We start from the raw sequence: 26,416 nt of genomic DNA, 5'->3' as shown, positions 1-26,416 counted from the left end.
TAGGAAATGATAATGAGCAGAAAACAATGATAGAGTGAAAAAATACCAAGAGACAAAAATCACTGAACTCCAAAGCTAGTTCTCTGAGAAAATCAAAAAAATGATAAACAACTAACCAGAGAGATTAGAAAAAAAAGAGAAAAATACAAATTACTAATGTCAGGCATGAAATAAAGCACCTCCCTAGAGATCCTCGACATTAAAAGAACAAAAAGAGAGTACTATACATAATTTATGCCAACAACTTTAATAACTTAGATGAAATGCACAAATTCCTTGAAAGACCAAAGAAGGAACAAGAAAACCTGAATGGAAATTGGAGAACCCTAGATCTATTAAAGAAATTTAATTCTATATTTTTTATATTTTGTTTTAATATCATTAATGTACAATAACTTGAACATTATGGTTACTAGACTCCCCCTTTATCAAGTCCCCACCACATACCCCATTACAGTCACTGTCCATCAGCGTAATAAGATGCTATAGAATCATTATTGTCTTCTCTGTGTATTCTGCCTTTCCTGTGTTCCCCCGGCCCGCCTCCACTACATTATGTGTGCTAATCATAATGCCCCATTTTCCCCCTTATCCCTCCTTTCCCACCTACCCTTCCCAGTCCCTTTCTCTTTGGTAACTGTTAGTCCATTCTTGGGTTCTAAGAGTCTGCTGCTGTTTTGTTCCTTCAGTTTTTTCTTTGTTCTTATACTCCACAGATGAGTGAAATCATTTGGTACTTGTCTTTCTCTGCCTGGCTTATTTCACTGAGCATAATACCCTCTAGCTCCATCCATGTTATTGCAAATGGGAGGATTTGTTTCCTTCTTATGGCTGAATAATATTCCATTGTGTACATATACCACATCTTCTTTATCTATTCATCTACCAATGGACACGTAGGTGCTTCCATTTCTTGACTATTGTAAATAGTACTGCGATAAACATAGGGGTGCATATGTCTTGTTCAAACTGGGCTGCTGCATTCTTAGGGTAAATTCCTAGAAGTGGAATTCCTGGGTCAAACGGTATTTCTATTTTGAGTTTTTTGAGGAACCTCCATACTGCTTTCCACAATGGGTAAACTAGCTTACATTCCCACCAGCAGTGTAGGAGGGTTCCTCTTTCTCCACATCCTCGCCAACATTTGTTGTTGTTTGTCTTTTGGATGGTGGCGATCCTTACTGGTGTGAGGTGATATCTCATTGTGGTTTTAATTTGCATTTCTCTGATGATTAGCGATGTGGAGAATCTTTTCATGTGCCTGTTGGCCATCTGAGTTTCTCCTTTGGAGAAGTGTCTATTCAGCTCCTCTGCCCATCTTCTAATTGCCTTATTTGCTTTTTGTTTGTTGAGGTGCATGAGCTCTTTATATAGTTAGGATGTCAACCCTTTATCAGATCTGTCATTTATGAATATATTCTCCCATACTGCAGGATGTCTTTTTTTTCTACTGATGGTGTCTTTTGATGTACAGAAGCTTTTTAGTTTGATATAGTTCCACTTGTTCATTTTTGCTTTTGTTTCCCTTGCCTGGGGAGATATGTTCATAAAGAAGATGTTCATGTTTATGCCCAGGAGATTTTTGCCTATATTTTTTTCTAAGAGTTTTATGGTTTCATGACTTACATTCAGGTCTTTGATTCATTTGAGTTTACTTTTGTATTGGGGTTAGACAATAATCCTGTTTCATTCACTTACATGTAGCTGTCCAGTTTTACCAATACCAGCTGTTGAAGAGGCTGTCATTTCCCCATTGTATATCCATGGCTCCTTTATCATATAGTAATTGACCATATATGCTTGGGTTTATACCTGGACTCTCTATTCTGTACCATTGGTCTGTGGGTCTGTTCTTGTGCTAGTACCAAATTGCCTTGATTACTGTGGCTTTGTAGTAGAGCTTGAAGTCAGGGAACATAATTCCACCTGCTTTATTCTTCCTTCTCAGGATTGCTTTGGCTATTTGGGGTCTTCTGTGGTTCCATATGAATTTTAGAACTATTTGCTCTAGTTCATTGAAGAATGCTGTTTGTAGTTTCATAGGGATTGCATTGAATCTGTAGATTGCTTTAGGCAGGATGACCATTTTGACAATATTGATTCTTCCTAGCCAAGAGCATGGGATGAATTTCCATTTATTAGTGTCCTCTTCAATTTCTCTTAAGAGTGTACCATAGTTTTCAGTGTATAGGTCTTTCATTTCCTTGGTTAAGTTTATTCCTAGGTATTTTATTCTTTTTGATGCAATTGTGAATGGAATTGTTTTCCTGGTTTCTCTTTCTGCTAGTTCATCATTAGTGTATAGGGATGCAACAGATTTCTGTGTATTAATTTTGTACCCTGCAACTTTGCTGAATTCAGATATTAGATCTAGTAGTTTTGGAGTGGATTCTTCGGGGTTATTTTGTGTACACTATCATGTCATCTGCAAACAGGGACAGTTTGACTTCTTCCCTGCCAATCTGGATGCCTTTTATTTCTTTGTGTGTCTGAGTCCATAGTTAGGACCTCCAGAACTATGTTGAATAAAAGTGGGGAGAGTGGGCATCCTTGTCTTGTTCCCAATCTTAACAGAATAGCTTTCAGCTTCTTGCTGCTAAGTATAATGTTGGCTGTGAGTTTGCCACATATGGCCTTTATTATGTTGAGGTACTTGCCCTCTATACCCATTTTGTTGAGAGTTTTTATCATGAATGGATGTTGAATTTTGTCAAATGCTTTTTCAGCATCTATGAAGATGATCATGTGGTTTTTGTCCTTCTTTTTGTTGACGTAGTGGATGATGTTAATGGATTTTCAAATGTTGCACCATCCTTGCATCCCTGGGATGAATCCCACTTGATCATGATGGATGATCTTTTTGATGTATTTTTGAATTCAGTTTGCTAATATTTTGTTGAATATTTTTGTGTCTATGTTCATCAGGGATATTGGTCTGCAATTTTCTTTTTTTGTGGTGTCTTTGCCTGATTTTGGTATTAGAGTGATGTTGGCCTTGTAGAATGAGTTTGGGAGTATTCTCTCCTCTTCTACTTTTTGGAAAACTTTAAGGAGAATGGGTATTAGGTCTTCACTAAATGTTTGATAAAATTCAGCAGTGAAACAACCAGGTCCAGGGGTTTTGATCTTAGGTCTTTTTTTTTTTTATTTTTTATTTTTTATTTTTTTATTTTAAAAATATGGAACGCTTCACGAATTTGCGTGTCATCCTTGCGCAGGGGCCATGCTAATCTTCTCTGTATCGTTCCAATTTTAGTATATGTGCTGCCAAAGCAAGCACCTTAGGTCTTTTTTGATTACCAATTCAATTTCTTTGCTGGTAATCGGTCTATTCAGATTTTCTGTTTCTTCCTGGGTCAGCCTTAGAAGGTTGTATTTTTCTAGAAAGTTGTCCATTTCTTCTAGGTTATCTAGTTTGTTACCATATAATTTTTCATAGTACTCTCTCATAATTCTTTGTATTTCTGTGGTGTCCATAGTGATTTTTCTTTTCTCATTTCTGATTCTTTTTATGTATACTCTCTTTTTTCTTGATAAGTCTGGCTAGGGGGTTAACTATTTTGTTTATTTTCTCAAAGAACCAGCTCCTGCTTTCATTGATTCTTTCTACTGTTTTATTCTTCTCAATTTTATTTATTTCTGCTTTAATCTTTATTATGTCCCTCCTTCTACTGACTTTAGGCCTCATTTGTTCTTCCTTTTCTAGTTTCATTAATTGTGAGTTTAGACTGCTTATATGGGATTGTTCTTCTTTCCTGAGGTAGGCCTGTATTGCAATATATTTCCCTCTTAGCACAGCCTCTGCTACACCCCATAGATTTTGTGTTGTTTAATTATTGTTGTCATTTGTCTCCATATATTGCTTGATCTGTGTTTTTATTTGGTCATTGATCCATTGATTATTTAGGAGCATGTTATTAAGCCTCCATGTGTTTGTGGGCTTTTTCATTTTCTTTGTGTAATTTATTTTTAGTTTCATACCTTTGTGATCTGAGAAGCTGGTTGGTACAATTTCAATTTTTTTGAATTTACTGAGGTTCTTTTTGTGGCCTAGTATATGATCTATTCTTGAAAATGTTCCATGTGCACTTGAGAAGAATGTGTATCCTGTTGATTTTGGATGGAGTGTTCTGTAGATGCCCATTAGGTCCATCTGTTCTAATATGTTGTTCAGTGCCTCTGTCTCTTTACTTATTTTCTGTTTGGTTGATTTGTCCTTTGGAGTGAGTGGTGTGTTGAAGTCTCCTAAAATGAATGCATTGCATTCTATTTCCCCTTTTAATTCTGTTAGTATTTTCACATATGTAGGTGATCCTGTGTTGGGTGCATAGATATTTATAATAGTTATATCCTCTTGTTGGACTGACCCCTTTATCATTATGTAATGTCCTTCTTTGTCTCTTGTTACTTTCTTTGCTTTGAAGTCTATTTTGTCTGATACAAGTACTGCAACTCCTGCTTTTTTCTCCCTGTTAGTTGCATGAAGAAATTTAATTCTTAATTTAAAAAAAAACTCACACAGAAAACAATAGGCTTAGATGTCTTTGCTGGTAAATTCTAAAAAAACATTTAAGGAAAAATGCACACAAAACTTTCAGGAAACTACAGATGAAGGAACAGTCTCCCACTAATACCCTGATACCAAAACTAAAGATATAGAAGAAAACCAATCTCTCTCATGAACAAAAAACTCTTAAGAAAACCTTTGCAAACTGAACCCATCAATTTATAGAAAAAGAACAATATATTAGAACCAAATGAAGTTTACCCTAGAAATGAAGGTTGGTTTAACATTCAAAAATTAATCAATGAAAAAAATAATGTAACTCACCATATTAATAGACTAAAAAAGAAAAGCCCTGTAGAAAAAGAATTTGACAAAATTTAACATTATTCATTATAAAATTTTTCAACAAACTAGAAACAAAGAGAACCTCCTCTCTCTGAAAAAGGGTATCTATGAAAAACCTACAGCTAACACCATAATGGTGAACCTTAAATGCTTTCCTCCTAAGATTGGAAACAAGACAAGTATATTCACTCTCACCTCATCTATTCAACATGGTAGTGAAGAGTCTAGCCAGTGCAATGAGGAATAAAAAGGAATAAAAGGGATCCAATTGGAAAGAGAGAAATAAAACTATCTTTATTAACAGAAGAAATGATTGTCCATGTATGTGTGATATTGCTCTGATGACAGACATAAAGATCAATACAATAGAATAGGGAACCCAAAAACAGATCTACATGTATATGTTTAACTGATTTTCAACAAAAGTGTCAAAGTAATTCAATGGACAAAGAATGTTTTCAACAAGTGGTCTGGGAATAACTGAACACACATATACAAAAAATGAATCTCAACCATTAGCTTTCACTATATAGAAAAATCAACTTGAAATGGATCATAGACCTAAGTGTAAGATCTAAACCTATTAAAAATTCTAGAAGAAAACAGGAAAAACCTTTTGAGCTTGGATTAGGGAAAGATTTCTTAGATAAAACACAAAGAGCAAAATCCATAAAAGTAAAAAATTGGTAAATTGGACTTCATCAAGATTAAAAACTTCTACTCTGTGAAAGGCATTGTTAAGAGTGAAAAGACAAACTACCAATTGGAAGAAAGTATCGCAACATCTATCTGAAAAAGGGTTTCTATTCAGAATTTGTAAAATCATCTTATAATTCAATAAGAAGAATCAATTTTAAAATAGCAACAGATTTGGACAGTTCCTCAAATATAAAAGAATGCCAAATAAGCACATGAAAATGATACTCAACATCATCAGCCCTTGGTAAAATGCAAAAATCCCACAATGAGTTATCACTGTAAATCTACTGGAATAGCTACTATTAAAAGGACTGATGGCAGGATGTACAGCAATTGGAACTCTTATACATTGCTGGCAAGAAAGCAAAACAGTACAATTTGGAAAACTGGCAACTTCTTATAAAGTTAAATATAAATCCTGCGCACAAATGTTTATAGTGGCTTTACTTGTAATCCCCCAAAACTGTAATTAACACAAACATCTTTCAACTATTGAGTAAACTGTGATATCCGTACAATAGAATACTATTCAGCAATAAAAGGAACTAACAACTGATACACACAACACATGTATGAATCACAAATGTATTACACTAAATGGAAGAGGCAGACTCAAAAGGCTATATACAGTATGATTCCATTTATATGGCCTTCTGGAAATACTGTAGGGATGGAAAACTGATCAAGGATTGACAGGGGCTGGGGTCAGGAGAGGTATTAACTGCTAAGGAGCACAAGGGAACTTTTGGGGGGTGATAATGGAAATGGTCTATTGATTATTGTGGTGGTTACTCAAAGGCATGCATTTATCAAGACTCATACAACTACACTTAATGTAATTTTTACTGTATGTAAATTAAACTTCAATAAACCTTACCTGTAATACAATTATAATATATCCATACAATTGTATATTATGCAATCATTTAATGAAAAAGATTACCATATATGTTGATAATAAGAAAATGTCTACCATATATTATTAGTAGTAAAAAGCAAGATACAGAACATTAAATACAGTATGTTCCCATTTATAATAACATTGGCTGTTTCTGGGGAAAGGGTCTGGACTGGGAATATATACCCTTTGGTACTGTCTTTTTAACTGAATGCTTGTATTACTTTCAGAAGAAACCTATACGCAGGTCAAGGAAAACTCATAGGTGTCTGGCCCAGGGACTGAATTGTGTAGGTCTGAGAAAACGAATGTAAGAATGGGGATCATAGTGCCAGATACTTAAGAGACACTCAATAAACAGATAAGGGGAACAAAATATTTGGAATCAGTTCAGAAGGCAGACCCTGGACAAAGAGATGGCTATCTGAACACTGTATATTCAGCCAGCAGATCTCCTGTTTTACCATGGAGCTAAGCTCGGATTGCTTATATCAGAAAAAGAAAAGGAGCATAAAAGCCAAGTATCCTGCATTTACTTTTGGGCAAGCTGTTTCCCAGCATTCCTTTGCAAGCACACTGTGTGCCCTAACCTCAGCCTTCTAAGGGATGGGATGCAAGCCCTTCCCCCAGTGAACAAAGCCCACCACAAGAGGCAACCCGTGGGGCTCCTCTGGTGGTCCAACTGCTGTACCCTGACTCTCAGAGGGTCCTGAACAATCTTTCCTCCAGCCTCTCCAAGTCAGACACTCCTATAACTTTCTGAAGGAATAAGATGACCTGGACATCAGCCTCACTACACTCCGGGCTGCAGACAAGACAATCTCAGCCCATAAGACCCCTCTTCCCTAAGGTTTCAGGAGACCTGAAAGGAAAAAGCAGGTAAGCAAGAAAGGCTCCTTAGTAGCATTTGGTAAAAGGAACCCCTGGGGTTTGGCACAACTTCTTTCAGCAAGCTTCATATCAAGGAAATCAGGAATTCCAGAATACAAAATGGACAGCGAGGTAAGATGCCAAAACAGCCAGCCTCAGAAACACTCTGTTCCTTGCTTTATTTGGATGTGCCTCCCTGAAGCCAGGTAGTTGGTCCGAGCTCCCGACAAAGTCTAACCCCTGGTATGCGACAGAGAGCTTCTGCACTGGGTGGCCTTGTCTGACTGCTGAGGGGCAGCCGTGTAGGTCCTACCTCCTCTCTCTGCTCTGCAGAAATCAGTTGTGCTGGCAGGTGCAATGTCCAGGAGGACAGCAGGGAGTAAAGGGAAGCAGGGCATAGAGTGTGATTGTGGTAGGGGCTAACTAAAAGCAAAGTCCTTCCCAGGCACCCAGGCTCGAGGGTACAGGAAGTTACGACAGAATCTTCTTTTCTCAGGTGCACATCGTGTGCCACAAGGGTAGCATTTCTGACTCCTGGGCCATGGACCAGGTTGTCTAGGCAGTGGGAAGAAACCAGAGCACTTACCGGGGAAAGATGGTGGTCATCAAAGCTGAAGCATAGCCAGGCTTGCAAGTTCCCTCTGAAAAGTTGGCGTACTTGGTGGCTAACTCAGCAGGCCTATGGGAAGAGAAGGAAAGTCACAGCTTGCCAGGCACTGAACAGTCAGTGGACTATTAGTGCATGAAGAGCTGTATGTGCTTTAATCTCAAATAAAGTTTCACTCCCTATAATCAGACTCTCAGCCCCTTTTCCACACCAAGGCTTCAGGGGAAAAAATCTCCAAACCATAAATCCTAAAGGAACAGGCAGATAAATAAGCAAGGTCCCTCAATGCAATATGGTAAAAGGAACTCAGAAGGTTTCAAATATTCTTTGCAGTAAGCCTGATACCAAAGAAATTAGGAAGTCCACCCTGGCTCCCAGTCAGGACAGTGGAGCCTAGAGACTTAAGGAGACAGCAGCTCAGACATTGATAAAGTCAAAAGCACTGCCCTTTCAACCTTTTTTGCGTGTTCTTATATGCCCAGCATCATTTTCTCTATTCTCTCCACACATACTATGATCCAGCCAGTGGGAGCCACTCACAGTGCCCTGAATACAGATCAGGTGTGTGGGGGGCTATTTCTGTAACCACCAGACCTTTAAAAGATGATGCTCTCCTGGCTCACCTGTTCTCTCTGGAGTGTTCCTCCTTGTCCTTGTCCACCTGGCTGTGCCTACTGATCGTTTGCAACTAAGCTCAGATGTCAACTTCCCTGGGAGTAATACCAACCCCCAGATTGGGCTCTGTGCCCTCACGGTTGTACCCCTTGCCACATTTATGCTCACCTCCATCAGCACTTGCCATTTGGTTCTGCAGTTGTTACATTATGTCTCCCTCATTGTAATGTAAATTCCCCAAATCAGGGTCGGATTTAACCCTGCAACCCCAGTCCCCTGCATAGGGATGGGCACACTGAAGACCCTTATAATTTTCTGAAGGAATAAAATGACCCTCACAGTCTCAGTGCAGTTAGACTAGAAATGAAGATCTCAAGAATCTGCACGTCAGAGACCGCTGAACATTTTTCAGAAGACTTGTGCTCTAGCCTTGGCTCTGTGGCTCTGTGGCTGTGGCCAAGTCACCTTACATCTTTGAGCTTCAAGGTCCTCCTGCGTTCAGTGAGGGGCTGGAGTCATGGCCATGCCACCAAAAACTCTGCCCCGTGCAACTTAGAGAAAACCACAGTGGAAGAACAGGACACATCAGTGACTGCCAGGGCTGGAGGCCCTGCGGGCTGGGGCACCTGAGGGAGCCCTGGCTGGCTGCCAGCTCTCGTCCCAACCTCCCCTGCCTCCACCCTTGGGCCTGCTGCCAACATTCTGATGCCCAGCTGCTCTGCTGTGCTGGGGCCCAGTGGCAATTCTGCCCTCGGGGCTGCCTTCTGCAGGAATTGGGTGGGGTGGGTATGGGGGGAGGGCAGTGGCGCCTGACACTGGAGAGCCAGAAAGGATGATGCCCCTGCCTCTCATGTGTCATATGTGATTCATTCATGTGCCCCTGCTGGCCTGGCCCAGGGCCCCACACAGAGTAACTGCTCATTAAATATAGACAAACTCATCTGTTATCCTTGTGCAATTTCTTCCAGAAATCTACATTTTTAAGTCTTCCTACCAAGAAATTTAAAACTGGAAATGCAAATGCAAATGCTGAGTGACAAGTGTAGTGGAGACTTTATTTGGTAGGCAAAAGAAAGTCAAAGGTTTAACAAGAGAATTTACATAACAATATTTTCTTATGTAAACAACTGTATTTCAGAAACGAAATATAAACTTCAGTGCAATTACTGAACATACTGGAAGCTTTTCAATGAGGTGCAAAGATTAAAACATTATAGATTATTTCAATTACTTCTTTCAATAGCCATGATTTGAACAGGTGCTATTAATTACAATTCACACATGAGCTCAGAAAGATGAAGAGACTTATTCAAGAGCATATGGCTAGTAAATGGTAAATACTGGATTAGAACACCTATGTTTCTAACACCTGTGCAGAAGCCCTTACCATGGCACCACCACCAGTGTGGATCATAGCAAGTGACATCACAGAGGTAAGCACAGAGTCCAAACAGCACACAAGGGGTCACTGCAGTAGGAGATGTGGTAGAGAAGAGGGTCAAAAAGGCCTCTCACGGCCCTTTGAATGCGTGTGTACAAGCAGTGAGGGATTTTGAGTGCATGATATCCTTGTCTCCCAATCACCCACCATCTGCTTGCCCGCCTTGTATTGTGGGTTCCTGTGGTCTTTCTGAATTCTAGAAAGTTCCACAAAGAGAAGAGATGGATGATGGGTGGCAATTGCCTCTGTAATACAGTGCCCTGTAGAGACACATGCACAACAGGTGGCCACATCTTTCCTCTCTAGTTTACACCATCAACCTCTGGCAGGGTGCTTCAGGGATAAGGGTTATGAGACAGACCAGGATCCATGGGCTCAGGTAATCTATAATGGAGGAGAGGGAGCACTGGCAAGCTGGAGCACAAGGAAGCCAGCACCCAGTAGGGAAGGCCCTTCCCACGGAGGTGCAAAGTAGTCAGATACCAAGGATGAGCAGCTCTAAACCAACCCTGCATTTAGAAAGCAATATAACTTCTGAAACACACAGGGCGGGTACAGTGGGCCATGTCAAGTTATTACCTAATTAAAATGCCTTAGGAATGGCCTCCTGACTGTCCCAGTGAGAGAAGAATAGGGAGAGTGTTGGGGATTCTGAGTCATACAGCAGGCTGGGACCTCTGGGGCAGTTAGCGGTCAAAACCACCAAGATTAACAGTCGTCAACTCCCTCGGGCCAGAATGGTTGGTTTCTCTAAGGCACTCAAACTCCAAATGCCAGGAGGCCCCCACATATGTCTGATCAAATCATTCAGCCCTTGTTCTTCTCATACTCTCCAGCTGGCCTTTCATTTGGGGAGATTTAGCATTTTAACCAGTAAGAGCACCCATTGTCCTGCAAACGTGACGACCAAGCCCATGGGGTGAAGAGTGTGAACAACTGCACTCCCCGAGGAAATCTAGATGGCAGAATGGACCCCAGAGAAGGAACCAGATTTCCACCCCACTCCTTCACTCAGAAGCACCTAGTTTAAGGAATCAGGCTGAGCAATGGGTTGTGTAAATGGGAAGAGCACAGGATCTGTAATCAGAAATTTTCACAGAGGTCATTAGGAAGCTGTTTGACCTTGGGCAAGTGATGGAAAATCTGATTCTCAGCTTCCTCATTTGCACAGAGAACTACTTGATTCCCAGGGATCTTGGGAAGATGTGGTAAGAAAGCACATGTGGAGGGGCCAGCTATCCTCTAGAGCACCGCATGAATGTGAAAGATGAGATGGCAGAGGCAGGCAGCCAGATCGTGGAGACTTTGAACACTTGGCTCAAGTTTGGACTCTGCCATAAGGGAGTCACCGAATGGCTTCCAGTGGAGAGTGCCCTGATCACGGCACTTTAAGCTGTGCGTTTTAAGGATTGGCATTTGTGGGGTGAGGGGTAGCACTCCAAGAGGCTGAAAGGAGCAGTCCATGAGACAGAAAAATAATCAGAGAGGGTGATGTCTCAGTTGCCAGAGGAAGAAGCATCTCAAGGAGGTGAGAACTGTGTTAAACACTGAGGTAGGCCTGGTAAGGTGTGGCTGTAGGACTGACATCTGGATTAGATAATATAAAATTACTCCTGACCTAGACAAGTGCTGTTTCACTGGAACTTGGGAATGAAATGTTGATTTCATGATGTTAAGAGAAAACAGAAGAACTGGAGTTGTGGAATACAGACTGTTTTTAGGAGTTTTACTAAAAAGTGAGACAGATAAATGGGCAATAGCTTGAAGGAAGAAGCAGGGAAAGATGTTTTTTGAGGCTAGGAAATATTTTAGCATGTTTACAAGCTGGTTAGAGTAAGAGGAAAACTCATGGGACAGCTGTAGGAGAAATATCTTTGAGTAGGTGACAGGGGAAGGGATCTCATACAAAAATAGAAGGGTTGCTATAGCTGTGCGTGCACTGCCCTGCTGGGCCAGTGACGATCTGGTCATCAAGCTGCATTCAGCTCGAGCACCACTTCCTCTATGAAGCTGTTCACATTTGCTTCCCCTCCTGGCCAGCAGAACCATCCTATTCTGCCTGTGGGTCCCACTGCACTTAGAGCCGACTTTGACCGTAGCTGCTCACTTGCTGTCACACTCCCTTTCTCACCCATCTCCTTCCCTTCCTTCCTCTAACTCATTCACTCACTCAACATTTAGAGGTAATGGAGCCACTCTTCCTGGATTTGTTGCCCTTACTAGTTGTGTAACTTTGGGCTTTTCATGGTCCTGTACCTCAATTCCACATCTTTAAAACTGGGTTTATACTAGTGATTACTTCACAAAATTGTTGTATTATGTTGAGAATCAAGTGCTTAGTACAATGTGTGGCACATAGTTCTCTCTCAGTATATGCTCACTGTAACAGTTTTGATGTTACGTGCCAGACACTGGCCTGGGATCAAAGAAATATGATGACTAGATAGGGCCTTGCACTTGTTACACTGAAAAAGTAACTGTCCATTCAATACCTTTTCTCTCCAAGACCACGACAACTGAGCATAGGGCATAACACAGAGTCCCATGATGGCAGAGTACAGAAGTACCCAACAAAATGAACTCAACCGGTTTCCTGGACTTGGAAGGTTAACTGACAGGAAATGCTGGGGAGATGTGGTGATGGCTGCAGAGAATGGAGAAGGCACTTGAGGGTTATTCTGAGACTCTACAATATAGATCATCTTGTAACCATGTACAGTGGCATCTTGTAACCAATGGTCTAATTTCTAGAACCTCTCAAAGAGGAATGAACTCAGATCAGTAGATCAGTCCCCTGCTTTGTCCCCTCCCTCATTCCATGTACTAGTTTACTGATGTAGAGTTAAGAAACTGATTGTGAGAATGAAATGAGTTTCCAAGATGGAAACTTTTCTCCTTAAGGACAATATCTATGGAAAACAGTGTGCAGGTTCATCAAAAACTAAAAGTAGAAATACCGTATGACCCAGCAATTCCACTTCTGGGAATTTACCTGAAGAAAACAAAATCACCAATTTGAAAAGATATATGCACACCTATGTTCACTAAAGCATAATTTACAATAGCAAAGACATGGAAGCAACCCATGCCCATTGATAGATGAATTAATAAAGATGTGGTATAGATATACAATGGAATATTACTCAGCCATAAAAAAGAAGGAAATCTTGCCATTTGTGACAACATGGATAGATATAGAGGGTATCATGCTAAGTAAAATAAGCCAAGCAGAAAAAGACAAATACCATATGATTTCACTTATATGTAGAATCTAAAATATATAACAAACAAATAAAAAAGAAGTAGATCTATAAATATTGACAATAGACTGTTGATTTCCATAGGAAGAGGGGTGGGAGGCTGAGTGAAATAGGTGGAAGGGATAAAGAGGAAGAAACTCAAATTATAAAATAAATTAGTCATAGGAATGGAAGTACAACATAGAGAATATAACCAATAATATTGTAACATCTTGGTAAGGTAAGGGGGGTAACTACACTTACTGTGTCAAGCACCTAATAGTGTATATAATTACTGAGTCACTATGTTGTACATCTTAAACCAATAAAACATTGTATATAAACTTTATTCCAATAAAAAAGGGACAATTTCTATCTCCTCTGACTGCCTCTCCCCTCCCACTCCATCACTGTATGTCTGCTGGGTCTTACATTATCATCAGTCCCTTCACTCACCCACATCTGGGATATTGCCAGCCCATCCTGTTCTAGGTTGCTGACCCTTTGCTCTTTGGAACTCCAATGCAGACACGGACTTCTATAGTGGTCAAATAAACTAGACAGCATTGTTTCACAACTCCTCCATCATTTTAAGAGAAGAGGGACTGTTTGATCTGAGTCATCTGGAATTTGTGGTATTTCTCAGCTTTGAGGGAAATACCTCATCTTTCAGCTATCTTTCAGCTATCGCTACTGGGTATTGCAATACCTTTCAACAAACCAGGCTACTCTGCTGTTTAATCAGTAAGTCTGGATCTGGCATTATTCCTATTTATCTTTTCTCCAGGGTCTTATAATTTACTTCACTTTGGCTGGGAGCTTGCTCTCCAGAAAGTTCTTGCAATGCTTTAGCCTGAGCTGTATAGGCAATTCCCACAGAGACGTCCACCTGGACTCTGTTGTGACTATTCCAATTCAGTATTTTTCAACATTTCACTTCTTTAAAAATAAAAAAAAATACATCCTTTTTGAGTGGTAGTAAAGAGAAGAGGAACTAACATTTAATGAGCATAAACCATGTACCAGACAATTGACCTAATTATCTAATTTAGCTTTACAATAATCCTCCAAGGCAGTACAGTCCTTAGACCCAGGCATGTGGGTTAAAAGAGTCCAAGAGAAAATATGGTTGGAAGATGTGCTGTTTTATATTTACACTATAAAATTTCCAGTGATAAATTTTGATAGGAACTGCACTGAATCTGTAGATTGCTTTGGGTAGTATGGAAATTTTAACACATTAATTCTTCCAATCCATGAACATGGAACATCTTTCCATTTATTTGTGACCTCTTCCATTTCTTTCATCAGTGTCTCACAGTTTCCAGTGTACAGGTCTTTTACCTCCTTGGTTAAATTTATACCTAGGGCCAGGCGGAGAAAGACAAATACCATATGATTTCACTTATTTGTAGAATATAAAAACAAGGCAAACAGAAGGAACAAAACAGCATTAGACTCAGTCACTGAGAAGGGACTAGTGGTTACCAAGAGGGAGGGGAATGAGTGGGGGCAGAGGGGAAGGGGAAGGGGGAGTGTTGAATCACTGTGATGTACATTTGATAAAAATAAATAAACTTTAAAAAATTTTATACCTAGGTATTTTATTCTTTTTGAAGCAATTGTAAATGAGATTAATCTCTGACAGTTCATTATTAGTATATAGAAATGTAACTGATTTTTGTATACTGATGTATCCTGCAGCTTTTCTGAATTTGTTTGATAGTTCTAACAGTTTTTGGAGGTCTTTAGGAGGACTGCAAATACAGTTTTACTTCTCCCTTTCTTATCTAGATGGCTTTTCTTTCTTTTTCTTGCCTAACTGCTTTTGCTAGACTTCCAGTACTGTGATGAATAAATTTCTGAAGCCAGGCATCATTGTCTTCTTCTTGATCTCAGAGGAAAAACTTTCAGCTTTTCACTACTGAGTATGGTATTAGCTGTGGGCTTGTCTTATGTAGCCTTTATTATGTTCAGATATGCTTCCTGTGTACCCACTTTGCTGAGAATTTTTATTATGAGTAGATGTTGAATTTTGTTAAATGTTTTTTATGCATCTTTTTACACAGAAATCATAGGATTATCATCCTTTATTTTGTTAATGAGGTATATCACAGTCATTGATTGGCAGACGTTGAACCATCCTTGCATCCAAGACTAAATCCCACTTGATCATGGCATATGACCCTTTTAATGTATTGTTGAATTTGATTTGCTAAAAATTTTTTAAGGGTTTTTGTATCTATGTTCATCAGGGGTATTGGCCTGTAATGTTCTTTTCTGTAGTTTTCTTGTCTGGTTTTGTTATCAGGGCAATGCTGGCTTTGTAAAATGAGTTTGGTAGTTCTCTACTCTTCTATTGTTTGGAAAACTTTGAGAAGGATTGGCATTCTTTAAATGTTTGGTAGAATTCACCAGTAAAGCCATCTGGTTCTGGAGTTTTGTTTGTTGGGAGGTTTTTGACTAGTGTTTCAATTTCCTTACTGGTAATTGGTCTGTTCAGATTTTTTATATCTTCATGATTCAGTCTTAGTAGGTTCAAATGGTAAATTTAACATGATCAGAAAATTAATTACAATTCACAATTTCTCTGCATCTCTAGGTAAGACCTGCATTAGTGGTCATCATCAACAAAGTGCAGTCACAACCTTTGAGAGTCACTGGAAGCCAGTATTCATAGGCAGCCTGAAGGATAAAGATAATGAATAATGATGTGACCAGCATGAAATAAATGGTACAGGAGAACTGAAGAAACAGGAAGATTTATATTGTTTCTACAAAACAGGTAACAGAGAGCCATGGCACTGTAAGTTAATAACAGTATTGCTAGCTTTTTCTTGTTGTGGGAAATGTGAAATTAGCCAGGAATGATGCACTTGACAGTAAAAAACATGAAGAGATAGTTCCTGAACTTGAACAGATAGTCTGGATACTATGAAGACCTTATATGCACTGACTGGATAATAAACACATAAATCTCTCTTCTTTTACAATTATTCTCAATCCTCATCAATAAATCATCATCTCTTACATGGACCCACTAGCTTGTTTATACAGCGGAGGCCTTAAAAAACTTATTCAGCCAGGGCTCTGCACACCCTTGGAGTATCTAAGGTATTATTCTCATTTTGACAAGAGAAACTGACTCTAAAACCCATCCTCTGTTGTCATGAAAGTCCTTACCTTCTTTGGTAGAAAGCTGCTGTGCCATTTATTTATTTAGAACTTTTATGATACTGGTTCACACTTTTTTTTTTTGGTATTGGTAATGGACAATTACTCGAACAACATTATGGTTACTAGACTCCCCTATTATCAAGTCGCCCCCACAAAGCCCATTACAGTCACTGTCCATCAGCGTAGTAAGATGCTATAGAATCATTACTTGTCTTCTCTGTGTATACTGCCTTTCCCGTATCCCCGCCCCCGCACTACATTATGTGTGCTAATTGTAATGCCCCTTTTCCCCTTTATCACTCCCTTCCTACCCATCCTCCCCAGCCCCTTTCCCTTTGGTAACTGTTAGTCCATTCGTGGGTTCTATGAGTCTGCTGCTGTTTTGTTTGTTTTGTTCCTTCAGTTTTTGCTTTGTTCTTATACTCCAACAGATGAGTGAAATCATTTGATAGTTGTCTTTTTCTGCCTGGCTTATTTCACTGAGCATAATACCCTCTAGCTCCATCCATGTTGTTGTAAATGGTAGGATCTGTTTTCTTCTTATGGCTGAATAATATTCCATTGTGTATATGTACCACATTTTCTTTATCCATTCATCTACTGATGGACACTTTGGTTGTTTCCATTTCTTGGCTATTGTAAATAGTGCTGCGATAAACATAGGCATGTATCTGTCTTTTTCAAACTGGGCTTCTGCATTCTTAGGGTAAATTTCTAGGAGTGGAATTCCTGGGTCAAATGGTATTTCTATTTTGAGCTTTTTGAGGAACCTCCACACTGCTTTCCACAATGGTTGAACTAGCTTACATTCCCACCAGCAGTGTAGGAGGGTTCCCCTTTCTCCACATCCTTGTCAACATTTACTGTTGTCTGTCTTTTGGATGGTGACCATCCTAACTGGTGTGAGGTGATATCTCATTGTGGTTTTAATTTGCATTTCTCTGATGATTAGCGATGTGGAGCATCTTTTCATGTGTCTGTTGGCCATCTGAATTTCTTCTTTGAAGAAGTGTCTGTTCAGCTTCTCTGTCTACTTTTTAATTGGCTTATTTGCTTTTTGTTTGTTGAGGTGCATGAGCTCTTTATATAGTTTGGATGTCAACCCCTTATCGGATATGTCATTTACAAATATATTCTCCCATACTGTAGGATGTCTTTTTGTTCTACTGAAGGTGTTCTTTGCTGTACAGAAGCTTTTTAGTTTGATATAGTCCCACTTGTTCATTTTTGCTTTTGTTTCCCTTGCCCGGGGAGATATGTTCATGAAGAAGATGCTCAGGTTTATGTCCAGGATATTTTTGCTATAATTTTTTCTAAGAGTTTTATAGTTTCATGACTTACATTCAGGTCTTTGATCCATTTTGAGTTTACTTTTGTGTATGGGGATAGACAGTAATCCAGTTTCATTCTCTTACATGCAGTTGTCCAGTTTTGCCAACACCAGCTGTTGAGGAGGCTGTCATTTCCCCATTGTATATCCATGGCTCCTTTATCATATATTAACTGACCATATATGCTTGAGTTTATATCTGGGCTCTCTTTTCTGTTCCATTGGTCTATGGGTCTGTTCTTGTGCAGTACTGAAGTGTCTTGATTACTTTGGCTTTGTAGTAGAGCTTGAAGTCAGGGAGCGTAATTCCACCTGCTTTATTCTTCTTTCTCAGGATTGCTTTGGCTATTTGGGGTCTTTTGTCATTCCATATGAATTTTAGAACTATTTGCTCTAGTTCATTGAATAATGCTGTTTGTATTTTGACAGGGATTGCATTGAATCTGTAGATTGCTTTAGGCAGGATGGCTATTTTGACAATATTAATTCTTCCTAACCAACAGCATGGGATGAATTTCCATTTATTAGTGTCCTCTTTAATTTCTCCTAAGAGTGTCTTGTATTTTTCAGGGTATAGGTCTTTCATTTCCTTGGTTAGGTTCATTCCTAGGTATTTTATTCTTTTTCATGCAATTGTGAATGGAATTGTTTTCCTGATTTCTCTTTCTGCTAGTTCATCATTAGTGTATAGGAATTGTGCCATTTATTCCTAAGGTAAAAGACTGGAGTTTAAGTAACTAGCTCTTCCACGTACTAGTTGTGTAATCTTAGGTAAGAAATAATCAGTTTATTTCTCTGTTGTCATCTTTTTTTTTTTTTTTTGAGAGGGCATCTCTCATATTTATTGATCAAATGGTTGTTAACAACAATAAAATTCTGTATAGGGGAGTCAATGCTCAATGCACAATCATTAATCCATCTCAAGCCTAATTCTCGTCAGTTTCCAATCTTCTGAAGCATATCTGTTGTCATCTTTTTAATCGCTAATGAAATATTTTTATCTTTGCTTAGAGGAACCAAGAGAAAAGTTTTCTTGTTTTTCTGTTTTGTTTTTTTCCCCCCCTCTCTCTCACATTAAAGAGAATCTGTGCTGTCTGAAGTCAACAGTCAATGTGCCACTGGCAGCAGTTCTTGAAGTGAGAGATACTGCATTTCCCATTCCCCTCAAATCTTCTAATACTGATATATAGGGGATTTGGGTTTTGTTATTAAATGTGGCACTGTTCTTTCTTATGCCCTTTTCCTCTGTCCTTAATTGCTTCAACAAATGTTTATTAAATATTTACTATGCACCGCAAACACTATACTGGGCACTGGGAATACATCGGTGAGCAGAACTGATGGTTACTGCCTTTACAAAGCTTAAAATGTAGCTGTTCAAATTTAGGATAAAACTGACAGTGTAGATTTAGAAGAACAGAAATCTATGTTGAATAGCAGGATGAGTGGAAAGTTTGGAGCCAGGCAGGAAAGGTTTGCATGAATGCGGCTTGATCACATAGAGTTCTGTGAACACAGATAAATCACTTCTACAGTTACTTTCTCATTTGTTGAAATCCATTTAAATACTACTTCCCTGAGTACTCCACCAATTCATTCATTCATTCAACAAATATTTATTGAGCAATCACTAAGTGCTAGGCACTGTTTTAGAGCTAGGAAGCAGTATCGAAACAAAGCAGACAACTCTCCTGTCCTCTCTCTCTAGTGGGTGGAGACAGATAATCAACAAGTAAGTAAAACATGGGATTACAGTAGTGATAAACACCCTAGAGAAAAATGACACAATAAGGCAAACAGGGAGTATCGATGGAGGATGGGGATGGAATGCTGCAGGGAAAAATGAAAGTTCCTTTGGCCAGGATCCTCACCTGACCCTAAACTATGTGATGATGTTATTGGCCTATTGCTAGGCTAATACTTACACACCTGTTAGCAAGGAGCCATTATTTTCAGTGTTACTATATAAAGAGCTCTGCCCAGTGCTCTCTCTCCAGAGGCAGAGATGGAGAAGGATTGCAAGCACCCCAGAGGCAGATGTGATTCCAGTGATTCTCACCTGCTACCATGAGAATAAAGTTTGGTATAAACCCTTTTACTCCTAACATTCTGTTGTTATTAAGTCTCACCAAATCCCGAGTAAACTTGCCTGGGGGCAGTCCCCCTCAGGTGAGACAGATGCATAGGGAAGACTTAACTAAGAAGGGGTCATTTGAACTAAGATCTGAAAAGGTGAGGGATGAGCAATCTCTGCAGGTATCTGGGGAAGAGTGTCCCAAACAAAGCAATGAGCAAATGCCAAGAGCTTGAAGTAGGAACGGGCCTGGACTATCTGAGGCACAGCATGGAGGTCAGTATGGAACAATAAACAAGGAGACTAGTAAGAAAACAGGGCTCTAGACCTTGGAGGGTCTTGGCTGAACATGGTTAAAAACTCTGGCACTTGTTCTAAAAGAAATGGGGAGCTACTGGAGAGTTCTGATCACACAAGTAACCACATCTGTCTTGCATTCACAGGATCACTTTGGCTTCAGTGTGGAAGTAGACTAAGTGTGAAACAGGGAGAGCAATTGAGTGCAATAATGAGGCAGGAGATGAATGTCTGGCCAGTGATAGCAGTGGAGGTAGCAAGTATGGTTGGATCTCAAGATATTTAAGATAAAGCCAACAGGGTTTGCTGGTGATTAGTTTCAAAAATATGATGCTAAGGTTTCTGACCTGAGCAACTGGAAAGATAAAGTTGCCATTTACTGGGGTAGGGGAGATTCCGGGTGGCAAGGGGTGTGACCCAGGAGTTTGGTTCTGGACATGTTAAGGGTGAGGTGTCAAATCCAAGTAAAGGAGGCAACTGGATAAGTCAGTCTGGAGTGTGAGGAAAGAAGACTGGGCTTGAACTATAAATCTGGGGTCATCAGCATACAGGGGATACTTGAAGCCATGAGACTGATGAGATCATCTAAGTGGTTGCTGTGAGAATAGGTAACACAGAAAGTACCTAGTTTGGCATTGGGTGTACAGTAGGTGCTCAATAAACACTTTCCCCTTGCAGCCATAGGGAACTTGGCAGGCTATTCTGGAAAGGCTAAACTATGCCTCAGAGTATATTTTAGACTGCCCCACGTTTACAGGCCTTTCACAGTTGACTTGGTTTTCACAAGCCTTTGGGGTTAAAAGTTGTTGGTGTTGGTTATCATATCTTTGTCTTCACATAGAATTCCTTATGAAATTAGGGTGAGCATTGAAGTACCCATGCTCTTGCCCACATGGCAACTATAAAACACCACATTGTGGCAGCAGACAGGAGCTTTCCCAGAGCTCAGAGCACCTACCCATGCCCAGCAGAAACAGATAAAACCTCCATTAATTAAATCAGCTCAGGAAACCCACCTGGACACCAGGGTCTGGCTCCTTCAAGGCTCCAGATAGCACTTCACTCTGCTGGATTAATGACACAGTCCTGGCTCCTGGTGTCATGTTCCTCATAACTGGGACTGAACTTTCCTTAGAGTTCTGTCCAGAATACTCTGCTTCCAGATGCTGGCAGGACTAACCTCCCCTCTTCCTTTGAGTCTTAATGTCACCTTTCAGTGAGTTCTACCCTGACTATACGATTTAAATTTAAATTTCTTCTCCAGCTCTATTTTCTTCTGTGCACTTATCAACTACCAAGATACTGAAAGCTTTACTTACTTATTACTTTTTGTTTATTGACCACCTTGTTTACTGGGTATCTTCAGAGCACAGAACACTGTCTAACACATAGTTGCTCAAGACATTTGTTGAATGAATCAGGAAGTGCTTAATTATCTTGACGTTGGGGCAGCAGCCGATACCCTGAGCCTTTCCCTAGGCCCCTCAACTTTGAACAGCAGACTCCTTTCAAAGAGCCCAAAACCTCCCCAGAGACCAGACTTGAACCCGCTGGAGGTATAATCCAGTCAGGCTGTAACTGAGTGTACCCAGCAGTCAGAGTGCCCGCCCCTAGGGGGGCTGCAAGATTAATTCTGAGGCAACCCTGAGGCCAGAAAAACCCTACCACCAGCTTCACATCCTGGTTACCCTTGCTCTCTCCTTCAGTTACATACTTGTCACCTCACATCCTGGCTATTCTTGTTCACTCCTTCAGCTGCATCCTCTTCAGTTTTCTCATGCTCAAGTCACTGCTCTGTTTCTCTGTGGCCCAATCTCCCACTTCTCTTCCCCTGTACCATACTCTAACTTTCCACTGTGTGCTATGAAGCCCTGTTTCTTTACATCCTCAGCTTCTTCAGTGAATGTTCCTCTGTTTTCTGCTTTTAGAAACTCAGGTCTCCCCTGAAAACATCATTTCCTCTACAGCCCTGGGTGATGGAGGCTGCTCTTTCTTGTATACCCCCTTTATCCGAGGATCCCTCATCTCCGCTTGGTATTCCATTTATCCTTCCAAGCCACCAGTATGTCTTCCTTATTAAAAAACAAAACAAAACCTATTCATTGCTCATGCTATCCAGAAATACTACTTCCTACACTCCCTTGCTGTTCTCATTTACTCCCTTCTCATTCACTAAGACTTTAGCTCACAAGACATCTTTTCAATTAAGCTTGTAAGCCTGTTCATATGGCTTAGAATTTTCGGTTTTATTCCAATTACAAGGCACATAGTTGGTATTCAAGAAATATTTGCTAAGTGAATGAGCGAAGAATAAAATCTGAGGCATGGAGCAGAAGGCAAGCTGAGGATCAAGACTCATTTTGGGACTATATCCTTCCCAGTTTATCAGACACTGACAAGGGTCCAGGACAGGTTAAATCTCATCTTTGGCCAATTACTATTATCCCCACTTCATAGAGGAAACTGAAGCTTAGCAGTTAGGTAACCCATGCAAGATTAAAGCTAGTAAGACATGGAACTGGGCCTTAAAAATCTGACTCCACAGCCCATGTTTTTAATCTCCACAGCTGCCTTCCTGAACAACAAAGCTTGCAGTTAAAAGACAAGGTTTTGCATAGCTCTGCACATAAACATTCTGAATAATTTTCATAGTGTTGACAAGAGATTTGCCATATAGATGCAAGCGTTAGGGAATTCTCAAAGACAATAGAAAACAATTCTGCAAAGAGAATGAAAAGAATATAGTCAAGACAAAAAAATCCAAAACATCTATTTCCACATTTGGGGGGTATCATTGGATACAGAGATATTTTGAGAGTATTTCTATATGACAGGATTTTATGATTAGGAAGCACCTGAGGTGGGAGATAATTCTCATGCAGATATATCTGTGCTGCATTCTCAATTAAGGGTCAGCCAACTATGATCTGTGAGCCAAATCCAACCCACTTTCTGTTTTTTGTATGGCCTATGAGTTAAGAATGTCTTGTACATTTTTAATGGTCAGGAAAAAAATCCTAAGAATAATATTTCATGACACATAAAAATCATATGAACATCTCGGTGTCCATAAATAAAGTTTCACTGGAATACTGTCACACTCCTTTGTCTACATGCTGTCTACAGCCGCCTTCACAGTATAGCAGCAGAGTTGGGTAGTTTTGTAACAGAGACAATAAGGCCCCCCAAATCCTAAAATATTGACTACCTGCCATTTACAGAAAAAGTTGACCAACCCCTATTACAGAGTTTCAGAAGAGGAGTAGAGAGAGGCAGAGGCAATAATTTAAAAGAGATAATGACTGAAAATTTTCCAGAACATATGAATTCTTAATATTTAAGAAGATAAATGAATCCAGTCAATATAAATAAAAAGAAATCCTTGCATTTGTATATTTACTCATACTTTGTAGCACTCTTTCTTTTACTCTTCATAAGAACCTTCAGAAGTAGGTATTATCATCTACATTTTTCATAAGGGAGAATTGGGATTCTGAGAGCTAAAATGAATTATCTGAGATCATGTGATTCTAAGCAGCAGGGGCAGAATTCAAATCCAGTACTCATCCAAGTTCAGGTCCTTTCCTATACATCAGAAATTGAACAAACACAGCAGAGAAAGACTTCTGAATGGGAGAGTGGAACATTGCTAAGGAATTACCTCTAAAATCCTGAATTCTTAAGTTGGAAACTCCTCCCTGGAAGGGGGTAAAAACCTTTCCCACATATCTGTGCTTTCATCATTGGATTGGAAAAGCCTTTGCAGTAAGAGACAGGAAAGTTCTGTTTGTAACCTTAAACTGTGAGTTAAACTAATGAGGCCAAGCAAATTCCCTGGGCTAAAAAACAAAATGACTCAAATGGTCATGGAACCAGTCTGATACACAACTGAAAGCTACATCATAGCCTACTTTGTACCACCCAACTGTCAGGACAGCAGGGCAGGAGTGTTCTCCTAATTCCCCTCCCCACACTGCTGGAGACAGTTTAAATACTATAGTTAACATGTCCTAGATAACATGTCTTTTGTTCATCAATGTGATTCAACTTGGTAAATTACTACATCTCTTCTGTGCTGGTGGCATTTCACTTACTTATAGTTTATACTTGACTTGCTTTTTGCTCAGAGCATTAAATTAAGAATTTTCTCAAAGTGAAGCCTGTGGCTTTCTAGCATAATCAAGCCTCATTCTCCAGATGTTAACATGTGGCTGGTATCTCTCTACTAGCCTGGCATAAAGAACACACTATTCTTCAATTGCGGCTGCATTCATGCTGTGTAAAAACTAGGAGAATTACAACGCCTGAACTCATAGTATGATGAAGCACCAGAGCCAGGGAGCCAGATGTCAGGAAGAGGGACTGGATGCCAGACAATTCAGTGGGAAAACCAAATGGCCCAGATCTGGTATCTTGTATGTAGTGCAGCCATTACAATTAGAAGCAGCTGTGATCAAGGCTTTAAAAAAGAGAGGGAAGAAAGGAGACACAATTCTGATCTTTTACATCTGTCTGATACAGAACAAGGACTTAAGTGTGAAAAAATGACAAATAAGAATGGAGCCACAGGTTTGGAGCCATTTATTGCACATCAGCCATGTGAGAGGTCCTATGCAGGGCATGAACAGAGTGGGTATATCACCATCTCAAAACACCCCAGACTAATGGGGGAAGTGCCCAGTCACCCAGCCATCATCTGTGCAGCCATGTGTTCTGGGTTTAGTGAGCACCTAACAAACATATACCTCACAGTTTAGGTGCTAGGAGGCCAGCAAGGCCAGAACCAGGAAGGCTTCTGAAAGGTTTAGATACCCTGTGCTTGAAAGTCCCTATGAATTAATCATTTCAATTAAATCTTTATGACAGCCCTATGAGGTAGGTATATTGTACTCATCTTACAGATAAAACGGAGGCTCAGAGTGGTTAGGTAGCTTGCCCCAAATCACAAAAAAGAGGAACCGGCATTCTACGATTTCAACCAAGCTTGGCCTGGCTCTGAGCCTGTGCTTTTAATAAATTAACAATTATTATACAGTTAATTATAGTACAATGAGATAATTGGTGACAGCTAAAATTCACAGTAAGTATAGAGAAAGAATAATTCATTTGTGTAGGGAGGAGGTGGTCTTTGAGTTTTCCTACAGGACAAACAGGAAAGGGAATTTCAGGTGCAGACAACAGGTACACGCAAAGGCAGAGGGAAATGGAGGGTCACTTGGGAGGCAGTTACAGGAGCTAAAGTGGGGCAGGAAGCTTGATGAGGGTGGACTCTGTGTATCAGGCTGCAGAGCGGCTCTGAGGCCCTTGCCTCCTTCTGTGACTGCACCATCCTCCACTTTGTCCCTCAGACTCCTGGCAGTGGCTCCTTCCCTGGGCCAGCCAGTCTAAGTCCTTATGTTTACACCCACAATCCCATCCTCTCCAGGCCCCTGCAGGCTGTAACGTGCTCCAAGATTCTTGCTGACAGAGAACAGGAGCCCCCGGAAATCCCCAACAGCCACGGCAATGATGAGAACAGACCCTTCAAAGTTGGACCCCAGGTCTCACAGGCCCATCTACCCCAGAGTCAAGGCACTTCCTCAATCTACTCACAGTTTAGAGTCCAGCTTCAGGAGGAAGCCCAACCGATCATACTCTGAAAAAGAAAAGAAAAGCAGAGAATGTCACTTGAAGTCAAATCACTGCTGGCAGTAGCAGATTGCAGTCCCCAGATCTTGACCGGGAGGACAGACAACTGCTTTAAAGAACAGATCCAAATATATAAGCCACAACAAATTTAAGACACAAAAATCTTGCTGAATGCCTTTTTTGTGAATGACCAGGTCCGATGACAGGTATTGCCCAGGCCTCCTAGGCCAGCCAACCAGCCCTATGCTGATATATAATTACCTTCCTGTTTAAATGTGGTACTTGAAACCAACACTTAGTAAACCACCAAACTGGACCTCTGGAGAAGTAAGAGGGTCAAAAGCAACCTCTTCTTCCTCTAAGCTCTAATTTCCCCTATTTTTGCTGAATCAGCCATATTAATTATGGGGTAAAGAGACAGCAGCTAAGGTGTCCTCAAATCCATAGCAAAGATCCTCTTTGTGACAATCAGACAATAAGTCTAATTACGTGAAGAATAGGAAATTTAAAATGAAATCCAAGAACAAATTGTTAAGACCGCAACAAATGATAAATCATTATTTAAATTCTTTTTATCTTCCCTCATTCTAAAATGAAATTGGAGCAGTTTTACATAATTGTACGAAGTGCAGGATTTTAAAAACAAAGAAATCTGGGGCCAAAAGGGAAATAAACATATGAAAAATAAT

The 26,416-nt window shown here is 40.1% G+C and overlaps 1 protein-coding gene and 1 non-coding gene across 7 annotated transcripts in view; both read right to left on the bottom strand.

Moving 5' to 3' along the window:
- Positions 1–26,416, bottom strand: part of ST3GAL3 (ST3 beta-galactoside alpha-2,3-sialyltransferase 3) — a 198,650-nt gene that overhangs the window by 72,150 nt on the left and 100,084 nt on the right. For all 6 annotated transcript variants that reach the window (XM_037002344.2, XM_037002347.2, XM_037002345.2 and 3 more), the window contains 2 exons: positions 25,692–25,734; positions 7,906–7,998 (listed from right to left, as the gene is read on the bottom strand). In XM_037002344.2, coding sequence (XP_036858239.1) covers positions 7,906–7,998; positions 25,692–25,734 — 136 coding nt within the window. The remainder of the gene's footprint in view (positions 1–7,905; positions 7,999–25,691; positions 25,735–26,416) is intronic.
- LOC118969098 (U6 spliceosomal RNA) lies at positions 3,174–3,280 on the bottom strand. Its single transcript, XR_005056999.1, has one exon. It is a non-coding gene; the product is annotated as a U6 spliceosomal RNA (small nuclear RNA).

This window comes from Manis javanica, chromosome 4, assembly GCF_040802235.1.
Source record: "Manis javanica isolate MJ-LG chromosome 4, MJ_LKY, whole genome shotgun sequence".
Classification (NCBI taxonomy): domain Eukaryota; kingdom Metazoa; phylum Chordata; class Mammalia; order Pholidota; family Manidae; genus Manis; species Manis javanica.
The sequence above is the reverse complement of the archived record's forward strand: the minus strand, read 5'-3'. Positions and strand labels throughout refer to the sequence as shown.